At 40.4% G+C, this 14,736-nt stretch overlaps 1 protein-coding gene across 1 annotated transcript; it reads left to right on the top strand.

Moving 5' to 3' along the window:
• Positions 1 to 445: 445 nt before the first annotated feature.
• LOC139639837 (plakophilin-4-like) lies at positions 446 to 14,350 on the top strand. The gene is made up of 10 exons (XM_071513991.1): positions 446 to 532; positions 2,644 to 2,838; positions 5,289 to 5,462; positions 6,820 to 6,970; positions 8,529 to 8,721; positions 10,839 to 10,923; positions 11,760 to 11,877; positions 12,876 to 13,007; positions 13,313 to 13,386; positions 14,093 to 14,350. The coding sequence occupies exons 1-10, from the start codon at positions 446 to 448 to the stop codon at positions 14,348 to 14,350; spliced, it is 1,467 nt and encodes a 488-aa protein (XP_071370092.1).
• The last annotated feature ends 386 nt before the right edge of the window (positions 14,351 to 14,736 follow it).

Below are 14,736 nucleotides of genomic sequence, written 5' to 3'. Positions count from 1 at the left end.
CTTACTAGTTGAACTAGTGAGGGCCAAAATGTTTACTAGTCACACTAGTAAGGGTCTTTTGACCTTACTAGTTGAACTAGTAAGGGCCAAAATGTCCACTAGTTACACTAGTTGCACTAGTAGAGGCGGGAAAGTGTGGATTGAGGCTTCCGATTGGCTCTCCGGTGCAAAATTTAAAATGCCAACCAATCAGGACTCAGCATTTTGTCATTTTCCAGCCTACTAGTGGCACTAGTGCCACTAGTAGGCTGCATTTTGCAGCTTACTAGTTGAACTAGTAAGGTCCAAAATGTCCACTAGTTGAACTAGTAAGGTCCAAAATGTCCACTAGTTACACTAGTAAGGGTCTTTTGACCTTACTAGTTCAACTAGTGAGGGACAAAATGTTTACTAGCTGCACTAGTAAGGGCCAAAATGTCCACTAGTTTGACTAGTAAGGTCCAAAATGTCCACTAGTTACACTAGTAAGGGTCTTTTGACCTCACTAGTTCAACTAGTGAGGGCCAAAATGTTTACTAGTTGCACTAGTAAGGCCCAAAATGTTTACTAGTTCAACTAGTAAGGGCCAATATGTCTACTAGTCACACTAGTGAGGGTTTTTTGACCTTACTAGTTGAACTAGTAAGAGCCAAAATGTTTACTAGTTACACTAGTGAGGGTGTTTTTGACCTTACTAGTTCAACTAGTGGCACTGATTTTCATCGTACTAGTTGGACAAAACTGCTTACTAGTCGACATCTGCACGCGACTAGTTCAACTAGTGAAGTGATCAAATTTAACTAGTTTAACATGTATGACGGTACAGCACTTTACTAGTTGAACTAGTTGCGCGCACATGTCGACTAGTGCGCAGTTTTGTCAAACTAGTAAGATGAAAACATCAACTAGTAAGCCGAATATCAGCGCCACTAGTTCAACTAGTGAGGTCAAAAAGACCCTTACTAGTGTAACTAGTAAACATTTTGGCTCTTACTAGTGTAACTAGTGAACATTTTGGCCCTTACTAGTTGAACTAGTAAACATTTTGGTCCTTACTAGTGTGACTAGTAAACATTTTGGGCCTTACTAGTTCAACTAGTAAGGCCAAAAACCCCTCACTAGTGTGACTAGTAGACATTTCGGGCCTTACTAGTGTGACTAGTACACATTTTGGCCCTTACTAGTTCAACTAGTAAGGTCAAAAGACCCTTACTAGTGTGACTAGTAGAGATTTTGGCCCTTACTAGTTCAACTAGTAAACATTTTGGGCCTTACTAGTGTGACTAGTAAACATTTTGGGCCTTACTAGTGTGACTAGTGGACATTTTGGGCCTTACTAGTGTGACTAGTAAGCTGCAAAATGAGTCCTGATTGGTTGGCATTTTAAATTTTGAACTCGAGAGCCAATCAGCAGCCTCAATGCACACTGTCCCGCCTCTACTAGTGCAACTAGTGGACATTTTGTCCCTTACTAGTTCAACTAGTAAACATTTTGGGCCTTACTAGTGTGACTAGTGGACATTTTGGGCCTTACTAGTGTGACTAGTGGACATTTTGGACCTTACTAGTTCAACTAGTAAACATTTGGGGCCTTACTAGTGTGACTAGTGGACATTTTGGGCCTTACTAGTGTGACTAGTGGACATTTTGGACCTTACTAGTGTGACTAGTGGACATTTTGGGCCTTACTAGTGTGACTAGTAAACATTTTGGCTCTTACTAGTTCAACTAGTAAGGCCAAAAAACCCTCACTAGTGTGACTAGTAGACATTTTGGGCCTTACTAGTTGAACTAGTAAACATTTTAGCGCTTACTAGTTCTACTAGTAAGCATTTTAGCCCTCACTAGTGTAACTAGTCAGGACAAAAAGAGCCTTACTAGTGTAACTAGTAAGACAAAATGGCGAACTAGTAAGACAAAACGGCGAACTAGTAAGACAAAATGTCCAACTAGTAAAGCGCAGTGGTGTTTGATATCAAGGATATGGAATAAATGCTCAAACGGCTTTCCATACTACTGCTGCTACTACTACTACTACTACTACTACTACTACTACTGCTACTGCTGCTACTACTACTACTACTACTACTACTACTGCTGCTGCTACTGCTACTACTACTACTACTACTACTACTACTACTACTACTGCTGCTACTACTACTACTACTACTACTACTACTACTACTACTACTACTACTGCTGCTACTACTACTACTACTACTACTACTACTACTACTACTGCTACTGCTACTACTGCTGCTACTACTACTACTACTACTACTACTACTACTACTGCTGCTACTACTACTACTACTACTACTACTACTACTACTACTGCTGCTACTACTACTACTACTACTACTACTGCTACTGCTACTACTGCTACTACTACTACTACTGCTGCTACCACTACTACTGCTACTACTGCTACTACTACTACTGCTGCTACTACTATTACTGCTACTACTAGTGCTATTACTACTACTAGTACTACTACTACTGCTGCTACTACTAGTGCTATTACTACTACTAGTACTACTAAAACTACCAATAATAATATAGAATTTAATAATGTACTTAATTTGTGTTATTTTGAATTATTGTATATTTTAAATAAAACCTTTATTTAACTCCACTTTGCATCACACTGTTCTCCTCCCTCAGATAGTGGAGAACAGCGTCTGCACCCTGAGGAACCTCTCCTACCGGCTGGAGGTGGAGATGCCGTCTTCCCGTCTCCTAGGCAACCAGGAGCTGGACACCCTGCTGGGCTTCTCCTCCCCGGCCAAGGAGCTGGACTACCTGTGCTGGGGCAAGAGGAGGCGCGGAAGGAAGAGGGGCGGCTGGCTGGACGACAAGGTACAAATCCTGGTCCGGAAGGTCTGGGGAAAGTCTTGGAAAAGTCTGGGAAAAGTCTGGGGAAAGTCTGAGGAAAGTCTGGGGAAATTCTGGGAAAAGTCTGGGGAAATCCTGGGAAAAGTCTGAGAAAAGTCTGAGGAAAGTCTGGGGAAATTCTCTGAAAATTCTGAGGAAAGTCTGGGGAAATTCTGGGAAAAGTCTGGGAAAAGTCTGAGGAAAGTCTGGGGAAATCCTGGGAAAAGTCTGAGGAAAGTCTGGGAAAATTCTGGGGAAAAGTCTGGGGAAAGACTGGGAAAATTCTCTGAAAATTCTTGGGCAAGTCTGGGAAAATTCTGAGGAAATTCTGGGAAAAATCTGGGGAAAGTCTGGGAAGTGGATGTGATTGTTTTTTTAGAAAGTCATTGTTAATAATGGAGTAAATAAAATAGTTTTTTACTGAGAACAGCAGTTGCACCTCTTCTAGTTTTTGTATCTTTGGCTGCAGCTGCTCACAGCTGGTTGAAGCGCTGTCCTTCCCTCTCGATAGTTAGGAAATATATTAAATATTTTATATAGTTATGTAGTTTATGGGCTGATCTGCTGCCGTTTCTAAGTTACCTGTAATTATCAGTTGAGGAACTATTTCAGGCACTCTGCGTAATTCGACTCAAAGCGTTGTTGCTCTGAACTGTCAGTTCCAGATATCAAAATAAACAGATACTTTTTATTCAGAATTGTCTATTCCATTGAAATATTTGTTGCAGTAGTGAGTTTATACTTAAGAACTATGGAACTATAATTAGGTCTACTTATAGGTGTATTTATATGGGAGTAAGGCTGGTGAAAACTACTGTATGTGTTATACCAAAGTGAAATATCCCTTGGAGAAGTCTTGTAATTGGACAAAAAGGTGTAGAAAATTATGAAAAAAGTTGTTCAGTCCCTATAGACACATTTTTGAAGTTGCCGACTCACACAGAAGAATAAAGTTCAACTGCAGAGTGATCTAGTTCACATACTGATCAGCCTTTATCCGCATACATCATCTTAAACACTCCAAAATCTTCAAATCCAGTCAAGAAGTTAGAGTAGAAGAAGAAGAAGAAGTAGTCAGGGTAGAATGGAAGGGGAATTTTCCCAAGGAACGTCTCTATCTGAATACCTAATTAGACAGCATGAGTAATGTTGTCCCCTGATCTGCAGCTTGGAAACACGTGTTTTTCCACTCGTGTGTCTCTCATAAAAACCTTTGCAAATTCCATGACTGCTTTTTGAAGCGGCATTGTTTCGCATCCATTTTTCCCAGCGCAGCTCGTCTCACGCAAAACATACTTTCAATTTCACGGATTACGCCACCAGTCCCAACGCTCCATTCAGATTTGATCCCAGCGCTAAAACGATGCATTTGATGCCTTTCTTTGGTAAATGGAAGCACATTTCACTGCCTCATGAAGGATTCCCCAGCGTTTGTTAATGTCATTAAGTGGAAACAGACCATAGTCGATTTATATTCTCAATAGAAATCCCCTTAGGCGAGGAGATCCTGATTTAAGAGGCTGTTTATAAAGCCGTGATGCCTTCTCATTACCTTTCAATGCCTTAAAATTATTATTGGTACTTAAAATTGGCTTGGTACCAACAGGTATTATGTTTCCAGTCTTTCCTGTAGAGTTTTTTAATAGGTTCGGGTTAGTTAACTTTGATACTGAGACCAAATTTACTCCTGGGTCAGTTAGGATACGCATCCTAACTGATCCAGTAGGTGCAATTAAGAAAGGCTTGTATTTGGGTATTTACATCATGATCTATGGATAGTTGTGCTATAATTGTGATTATAATTATTATTTTTTGAGGGAGCAGGCTAAGCGATAAGGGGATGATGATAGATTTTCATTGTGTTTAAATTTTTTGTAACTTTGGGGTCAATTTTTTAGGTTTGTTTAGGCTCAAACTGCCCAAGTACAAGTGAACCAGGGCTTCTAAACAAAAGTCACATGACTCACAAGCAGCTTGTTTATTGGACAGAGTTTTGTCACCTGTCATCAAAACAAATCTGACTCCAGCTCCTGTAACTTTATCCAACATGACAGGCTTGTCTGTCTCTTCTTCTGTGGTGTTCACACCAGTTAAGAACACATGCAGAAGAAATAGCTGAATATGAGCATCAGTCCAGACTTCATTTTGTTCTGCTAGGCTTTCCAAGCATCCGTCTCCTTCTACCCATAATCCCTTGCGTTTTGGGGTCGTTTTCCTGTAGTCGGCTGGATTAACGAACCGCACCTCAGTTCTCTTGTTAGAGGACTGAGACTCTCGGTGCCGTAATTTGGTGCCACCAGAGTTCAAAGGTCATCGCTCTCACCCGGACAAACCGACTGAACTGAAGGAAGAAACGCTGCAGAGTTTGAATGAAACGCTCCAAACATACTTGTTGTGAACGCGCCCTAACCGACTCAAATCCCTGTTCCCAGCAGTGGGACGGCGTGGGGCCGATCCCGGGTTTCTCGCAGCCTCAGCGGGGGGCGGAGCTGCTGTGGCACCCCACCGTGGTGAAGCCGTACCTCAGCCTGCTGGCCGAGAGCTCCAACCCCGCCACGCTGGAGGGCGCCGCCGGCTCGCTGCAGAACCTCTCCGCCGGGAACTGGAAGGTACCGCCGCTGTTTTTAACACTAGAGAGCGAGCAAAACCTCTTCTTTTAAATCACTTCTTAAGACTCAGTTTTATACGAAGGCCTTCTTATAGTATTATTGATTTATTATTTTATCTACACCCCTTTTAGCTGTGTTTTTTTTGATCAGGGTCTTTTTATTGTCATTTTCCACATTATATCATAGATCCAAACAGGTCAACAGAAAAAGAAAAAGAAACTTAATCGAATCCCCCCCCCACCCCCCCCCCAAATACCAGACAAACACATATAAACACTACACATAGCCAGACATCCACAAAAGGAAATTAAATAACACAAATAGAATGAAATGACAGAAAAATTGGTTACATTATCATGCTCTTTTAGCTGTGTTTTATCTTTGTTTTATCTTTGTTTTATCTTTGTTTTATTGTTTTATTGGTTAACTTTATTTGCCTCTTTTATTCAATATTTTGTTGCTTTGTTATCCATTGTTGTTATCTTTTATTTTATGGAAATCACTTTGTAACTTTGTTTAGAAAGGTGCTATATAAATCAAGTTATTATTATTATTGTTAAAGAAAGACACAAGCCAGGAATTTAAGCACTGAAATAACTCACCTTTCAAAAAGAAAGTGGGTCTAGGAGAAGTCATGAGGGACCATGACTTTTCCTAGACCCACTTTCTGTGTTGTCAGATCTTCTAAATCATGCAAAGAAATAGTAGTTATCACTAATTTTATTTACCACTTACAATTAACGGCTTATTGTATGTGTATAAATATACCGCAGGGTTTTTAACTAAGTTCAGTAAAAACTTTTCACCTGGATTTAAAACTATTAATAATAAAACTTAATTTATATAGCAATTATCAAAACAGAAGTTACAAAGTGCTTCACAAACTGGCAGTAAAAAGGAACATAGCAAAAAAAAAAAAGCAAGTAAACTAAAATAAAATAATAAATATAATAATAAAAAATACATAAAGGTAAGATAAAAGAATAAAGTTCAGTATAAGTAAAATTATCAAAAGGCCTTTTGGTACAAATGGGTCTTGAGAAGTGATTTATTTTATGTAAAATGGGAAAATCAAACATAAAAATATGGAAGGAAAACCTCGTAACTCCAGTTTTGCTGATTTTCATGTTTTCACTTAAATTGAGGAATTACATGCTGCTCACATATCTGTAAAATAAAGTCTGAACTTTTGGATTTTCATGGAATTTCATTGTATGAATTCTTTACCACGACAAGTCAACTTGTTTCTGTGTGTGTGTCTGTGTGTGTGTCTGTGTCTGTGTGTGTGTCTGTGTGTGTGTGTGTGTGTGTGTGTGTGTGTGTGTGTGTGTGTGTGTGTGTGTGTGTGTGTGTCCAGTTCTCGGCCTACATCCGGGCGGCGGTGCGTAAGGAGAAAGGTCTGCCCATCCTGGTGGAGCTGCTGAGGATGGACAACGACCGGGTGGTTTGTTCCGTCGCCACCGCCCTGCGCAACATGGCACTGGACGGCAGGAACAAGGAGCTGATAGGTGCACACACACACACACACACACACACACACGCACACACACACACACACACATACATACTGTAAATTTGGGTTGGGTTCTGTTACCCGTTTGGGAACCGGTTCCAATTTCGCAAAATACCCCGATTCGTTAATCCCCAAGTTGAAGAAGTCCTCTTGCTGAATCCCCCTGTCCTCTTCTGATGATGTCATACACTTGCGTCCCCAGTCTCCACTTCCCAGTGTGTTTGTCAACACGGCAGATCGAAACAAGCGTTCGAAAGTGTCGGCACACTTCTCAAAATGAAATGAGAATACGGCAAACTGCAATATTTGTGGGTGAATAAGCACTTATCAATGCAGCATTGTGTAAAGTGTTTGTGTTTAAGTGTGTGCCGTGTTTTTAAAATTTTCTTTGTCCTTTTTCCCCCAACAAATTATGTAAAAAGGTTCGATAAGCAGATTTGAAACTGGATTCAGATTGGGTAAAATGCTTTGGAACCCCAACCCTCCTCTAAATACACTGGAAAACACAGGCGGACACACATGCAGATAGACAGGCACACACACACACACACACACACACACACACACACACACACACAAAACGTACACATAGACAGTGGAAGACAGCACTTGATGCTGATTGGCTGAGCAGTAGAAACAGATCTACCTGAACAGGATAGCATAAATGTGCGATCAGATGTGCAAGAGTTGACTTTATTCACCCAGCGGCCATTTTGAACACTCAAGTTGGGAAACTGTAGGTGGAAGATTGGCAGATGCTAGCATTACTTCAATTTATAAATGCGGACCTAACAGTTATCAAATTAGCCAGCAATCTCAGCAAGAACAACCACAACAACTGCTTTAAGTTAGCAGGGATGTTAGCTAGCTTACTAGCTAGTAAGCTACTAGCTAGCTACCTAGGCTAGATCTGGTCTCTACGAACCACTTAAAATACCCTTACATTTACATTAATTCATCCCTTAATTCATGCAAAATCCCCTTAAAATGAGTTAAGGGAGTTATGAATGGAGGAGACCCCATTAAAACCTCCTTAAACTCCCCTTAATGTTAATGTAAAATTCAGGGAGGCAGGAACTTTACATTAATAACTCATTAATAACCTGTAAACCTGCACAAAGGGCATGAAAAATCCCTTAATTTCTAGAGTCTGTATGAACCAACCCATGAATAAATCCCTTATAAACCCATGATACTAGCCTTACTTTTTTAAAGCCATGTTATTTTTAATGGATAATTAATGTTTATGTAATGAGAAATTAAGGATATTTCTGGGATAGAATTAAGGGGTTTGGTTTCATAGTGGGAAGCTTGTGATAAAGGACTAAATTCAAATGTGAACCTATATCCTGCCAGATTCATTCGTTTCAGGGTTTTTCAGTGGGGAATCTGTGTTGTTTATATGATTTCCCCAATCAAAATGGCCGCTGTGTGAATACTTTCAGTATAGAGCTGGAACAAAAACTCGCAGGACAGTGAATATTTGAGAACTGGTGTCGGGGACTCACCGGTCTCAACGAAGCCCGTGTCTGTGCCTCCTCCTCCTCCTCCAGGGAAGTACGCCATGCGGGATCTGGTGAACCGGCTGCCCGGCGGCAGTCCGTCGCTGCTGTCGGACGAGACGGTGGCGTCGGTCTGCTGCACGCTGCACGAGGTCACCAGCCGCAACATGGAGAACGCCAAAGCTTTAGCCGACAGCGGAGGCATCGAGAAGCTGGTGGACATCAGCAAAGGACGAGGGAAGGGGTACGAAACGCTCTCTTCTGTCACCCCAACTCCAAAAAAAAAAAAAGCAAACACTAGCTTAATGTTAGTTAGTTAAAGGAATAGTTCACCCCAAAAATGATTGAATCCTGTCATCATCTCCTCCCCCTCATGCCAGTTGAAACACAGGTGAAGTTTGTCCATATAACACACAGGGAGGCTGCAGCACAACTCCATAGCAGCCTTCTCCAAAACAACTGAAGTCAGTGGGGACCAGTTCTTCAGAGTTCCACAAAGACCTACAGAATATTTACACCATCATTTAGTGCAAATCTGAACTACAGCTGATTGATTTGCAGCAAATAATGGTGTATAGGTCTTTCTATTCACAGTGTGATTGTTTGGCTGTTTTTGTTTTGGAGCTCTAAAGAACAGGTCCCCATTGACTTCAGTTGTTTTGGAGAAGGCTGCTACCAAGTTGTGCTGCAGCCTCCCTGTGTGTTATATGGACTAACAAACTTCACCTGTGTTTCATTTGGCATGAGGGTGAGGAGATGATGACAGGATTTTCATTTTTGGGTGAACTATTCCTTTAATGTTAGCTGGGAGCTTTTTGTAAGTGTTTGTAAGTGTTTTCTATGACATTCATTGATGCAAACAACACCTCTAGTCTTTTAGCAACATCTTCTGAGATAACAAAGGGTTTAGAGTAGAAATATCTTACAAGTCATTAGTTTATAGTCTTGAAAATTTTAACTAGATGACTATTTTTGACTCATGACATATTTATTGAAGAAACAGACACTCGACAAAATGCGTTTTCTCTATTATTTGATGGGAGGGGCGGAGGGGGCGGAACTGTTAAAAAAATCTGTGATGGTTTGATTGGTTGGTTTAATTTTTTTTTTAAAGGTTCATTTATAGGATTTTCAAGGTCTATGACAATTGGTTGTCGCTTCCTGGTACACGATGATGTCACCACTGAAGATTTTCCGTTTCCCAGGAAGTAAAACTAATGAGATTTTGATATAAAAGTACAAGAAAATTACATTTTTGTCAGCAAAATCTGTGATGGTTTCATTGGTTGGAATTCTTACGTTCACCTCCTGGTACACGATGATGTCATCACTAAAGATTGTCTGTTTTCCAGGAAGTAAAAGAGAGAGATTTTTATCTAAAAATACAAGAAAATATATATATGTGTATATTTTTGTCATTTTTTTTTTGGCATAAATTATCACATAGGTGTATGGTATGACAGAATGAGCTAAAAAGGCAAAAAAGTCATTTTTCATTTCTGTGTGACTTTAAAGGATTTTTAGGTTAACACAGCATTTCACCCACAATACATGCCAAGCCTGTTTTACTTTTTGGTGTTAATGATTCTCCAAGAAATATATTTGACCTGTTTTTTTCTTTATGACGCATACAAAACAACTTCAAACTCAAAATATATCAGGATAACTTCTGTCTTGCAACCAGTGTCTTAAATTAGCTACTGTCCTTACTGAAGTTCTGTCAGTTGTTTGGTAACAGCATAAAAGCGGCTGTCACTTTTCGCAGATGGTGGATATCTAGTTTTGGAAGGAAACTTTGATTATAGAATACATTAGACACACTGCAAAACCTGACAGACTTGTTGAGTCACTTTCTCTCGTCTCCAGACTCATCAAGCTTATTTTAGGATTTTTTTTTAGTGAAATCATCTCACTGCACTGACAGATAATTTCACCGGTTTCAACAAATGAGACTATTTTTTCCAGGAGAATGTAACTTGTTTCAGGACATTTTCTTGGTAAAAGTGAAATTGTCTTGGAGAAAGTTTCTTGTTTCCAGATTTTCTTCATTGTTTTATGATGATTTCTTGAAAGAAGAAGTCATATTGGCGTGAATCAAGTGAAATTTACTGAAAGCAGCAGATTATCTGCCAGTGCAGGGAGAGAATTTGACTAAAAAATATCATGAAATAAGCTGATAGGTCTGGAAACAAGAGAAAATCACAGCTTGTATATATTTTCATGAAGTCTACCATGATTCATGAGATCTTTACGTGATGAAGAGTAGTGTGACGGTGTACACAGAGTAAACCGTGGAGAAGAAACCTTAACTATGTGTATAGATGAACAGTAACAATGTGTTTCCATGCTGTTGTGTCTCAGGTACTCGATGAAGGTGGTGAAGGCAGCAGCTCAGGTGTTGAACACACTGTGGCAGTACAGGGAGCTGAGGAGCCTCTACAAGCAGGTCAGCACCAGCACACACACACACACATGCACACACACACACACACACACGCACACACACACACACACACACACACACACACACACACACACAGACAAAATACCTTTCATAATTGCTGCTTCCTCTGCAGTAGAACTCATTGAAAAATGATTTAAAACTGAAATAGCTGGTAGTTTAAAATGGTTATGCAGCAGAGGTGTGTCCAAGTCAACTTTGCTCGAGTCCCAAGTCAGTCTCAAGTCTTGAGGCACAAGTCCCAAGTCTAAATGTGGATTACCAAGTCAAGTCCATGTCATTAATGTCAAGTCTCAAGTCTAAATGTAGAACAGCAAGTCAAGTCAGAACAAATCAAGAGTCCAGTATCAATTTAATATCTTAAAGAAAACTAAATATCTAGGACTTTTCAATGCAATATGGTTTTAATAGGATAAAAACTTGGTAAGAGCATCATGAGTTTGATTTCTATAATCAGTTTCAACTTCAATAAATTGAATCATTCCATACAAATTCAGAAAACAGAATTTAAATTCAGTCGTCTGCTGGAACAAATCTCATCACTTTCAATCTGAGTCATTTACACAAACACAAGATCTCAAGTCAAGACTTTAGAAACCTTTTCAAGTCATCAGAGTACAAGTCAGAGTCGAGTCCCAAGTCACCAGAACCCAAGTCAAGTCAAGTCTCAAGTCTTCTCTTCATGCGTCAAGTCAAGTCTCAAGCAATTAAAACTGTGACTCGAGTCCAAGTCATGTAACTTGAGTCCCCACCTCTGTTATGCAGCATCTAAAACATTCTGTGTAACTTTGACCTCACTGACCTGACCTGTGTGACCGCAGGACGGATGGAACTACACCCATTTCATCACTCCTGTCTCCACACTGGAGCGAGACCGCTACCGGTCTCAGCCCACCCTGCCCACCAGCCCCCTGCAGATGTCCCCCGTCATCCAATCAGGTGAGAGATCCAGCTAGCGAGTTAGAACTGACGACTGACATCACTGTGCTGTGGTCTGCTGCCGCTGACTGATTTCATCTCGGGTAACGCTTTATTTTCCGGGTCCACAGTTTCCTAATAATTTCCTAGAAAGGAACTGTTAATTTCTTGGGAATTTTCCTGGAAAGAAGCATGAAATGATGTAGTATTTATATATTAAATGTCAGCAGTCTGGAGAGTCAATCAGATACTGAACATTTCTAAAGAGTTTCCTAGAAAGAACTGCAAAACTATTAATAAACTATTTACTGGAAAAATAACAGGCAATTATCAGAAGTCATTATTCATATAATAATATAGTTATTTGTTGAATTCTTAATTAATTTTAAATTTCTAATTTTGTATAGAACTACTACATCATTTCATGGTTCTGTCTTGGAAACAACAGAAGAAATTGGAGGAAGTTACCAACTACCATTGAACTCTTTCTCTATTTTCCCTGTAATTAGAACATAATTTAATGTTTTTTTCAAAGAAACTTCCTAAGAAATTAACAGTTCCTTTCTAGGAAATTATTAGGAAATTGTGGACCTGGAAAACAAAGCATTAGGCTCAATATAGTGCCAATAGTTTGGCAAATGGGAAATGAGGCAACCATGGCCGACATCAACCAATGTTTCTCTGGTTGTTGAAAATTAATGGAATTCCGGCAACTGGTTTCTTGAGTTGCTGGTGGTTAGTTAAGCATTTTGAATATTAAACAGATGAAAACACTCTTTCATTGCCCTTTCCATCTAACTCCTCAACATGGCAGAAATAGGTTTTACAATGTAATGTAAATATATGAGAGATTCAGACATTTTGTTTGTGTGTTTTTTATATATTAGCATTGTGTCCAAAACAAATTTCCCTTAGAAGACAATGAAGAAAATCCTATGAATGAAGGGTTTCATCCAAAACCACCATATATCCATTTTGGATTTTTTTTTAGCATTTTTTCTGTCTGTTTTTTTCGCCAGGTGGTAGTGCAACATCCTCTCCAGCGATGCTCGGGATAAGAAGACACAGTTCAAACTACCAGAGGGCGCAGTCATCTATGCAACTCGACACGTATTATGGGGACAACAGTTTACACAAACGACAGTACACAGGTCAGCAATACTTGTAGTAATGTGGCGTTCCTCAGGGATCTATGTATGGACCACTGGACTTTGTGGTCGTCTTGTGTACCTGGTAGAAATGGCATTAAATTTGAATGATGTCATTCAAAAATTATTATTAATGCACACATTTTGTGCTTATAACCAATCCAAGCCAAAGTTGTGATCCTTAAAGAGTCTCTTCCAATACATGCAATCAGGAGGTTGCATGTATTGGATGAAGCAGGTGTTGTACTGTATTTAGGCTAAAGTGTTTTTTTTCTCTCTCTCTATGGTGTTGTACTTTTCCACTTCAGGGTCTGAGAAGAAAACCCCATATTTCATTGGGACATATTCCTCCCAATCAGGAGAGGATCTAAGAAGGTCCCAGGTAAGATAATTCAACCCTAGAATCATATTTTACAACATTTTTTGTGTCTGCACATCAAAAGAAAATCTGGAAGATTGCAATTCAGCCTCTAACCAGCAATCAAAAGTTTTGTGCTCTCAGAATAAATTAAATGTAAGATTGGAAAAATCTTCCATTGTTTCTAACCTCGGTTAGCCAAGTGCTTAACTAAGCAGTAACAGCTTTTTGCCACAAGGTGGCGCCAGATTATTTGCTTAGAAATCAACAAAATCAACCTGACATCTCATTAGATGTGAATCAGTGGTTTGTTATTCAGAAATTCAGAAATAACAGACGTCAGATTGCGTTCATTGGCCAGCAGACATGGGTCAAATAAATATTTGAAATACTTCTCAAAGTTAGTTTTAGTCAACCTGAGGTACCAGGTGGGTGGGGTTTGTCTTTTAGTACAGTTCTGTTTTTGGGGAGGCAAGTTTTCATTCACAGCACAGTATTCTGGTAGCTTTCAAACATTCTCTGATTGGATTCATTTGACCTGGTGTTAAATATCATTACATGTGACAAACTCCACCCACCTGGCCTGTGACGCAGGGTAAAACAAACGCTGCAAAACAAGAAAGAAAGTATTTGTAGCTGCTGTTTGTCCCAGATCCTCTTGGCCAGTCAGAAGTGAGTATTCAGCAAAGCCGTGTGATAAATAAACGTAACGTAATTTTTCCTCTGGCAGCATCCAGAGCCATTCTACGACGAGCCGGACAGGAAGAACTACAACAGCTACAGAATGTACCTGTCGTCCCCACAAGGCTACGGGGAGGAGCAGTACGAGGACGAGCCGGTGCACCTGACCCCGTCCTCCCCCGAGGGCTACGCCAGCCAGTCCCTCAGATTCAAAGCCAACACAAACTACGTGGACTTCTACTCCACCACACGGAGGCCTTCCAACAGGGCGAACAAGTACACCGGCTCCCCCGACTCCTGGGTGTAGAGAGCCAAACGGACGCCGCCGCGTACGTTTCGCTCCGGCGTTCGGCCGTTTCGTTCCCGCGGGCGTTCGTGTGTGTGTGTGTGGGGAGTGCACGTGGGTACGCCGTGTGCTTGTGCGAAAGATTGAGAATGCATGTGAATCTGTGTTGAAACTGTACCGACTGACCAGAGCCGGGTTTCCGACAAGCGTCTTTCGGCCGAAGTTAGTTTTTGTGCCGTTGTAAGCGAAGGTGAACTCGACGGAAAGATGCTTTCGTGGCAAACCCAACCCAAACTTTGTTGTTTACCAGAGTGTTTGTAACGTCGACTGAAGTTTTTTTTCTTCTCTGCAGTAAAGTGTGCAGTGTGTGTTGGCTTTATAACATAAATATTGTCCGCCAGCATCTT

This window comes from Centroberyx affinis, unplaced genomic scaffold, assembly GCF_046629955.1.
Source record: "Centroberyx affinis isolate AG114_WGS23_722 - 3 ecotype Tasmania unplaced genomic scaffold, CSIRO-AGI_Caff_v1 ptg007835l_1, whole genome shotgun sequence".
Lineage (NCBI taxonomy): Eukaryota > Metazoa > Chordata > Actinopteri > Beryciformes > Berycidae > Centroberyx > Centroberyx affinis.
This window is presented reverse-complemented; position numbering and strand designations above follow the sequence as displayed.

Coding starts and splice junctions, on each gene's coding strand:
- LOC139639837 (XM_071513991.1), top strand. CDS start 446: ATGTCCACTAGTTACACTAGTAAGGGTCTTTTGACCTCACTAGTTCAA. Junction 5,463..6,819: donor TCTCCGCCGGGAACTGGAAG/GTACCGCCGCTG, acceptor GTGTGTGTCCAG/TTCTCGGCCTACATCCGGGC. Junction 6,971..8,528: donor CAGGAACAAGGAGCTGATAG/GTGCACACACAC, acceptor CTCCTCCTCCAG/GGAAGTACGCCATGCGGGAT.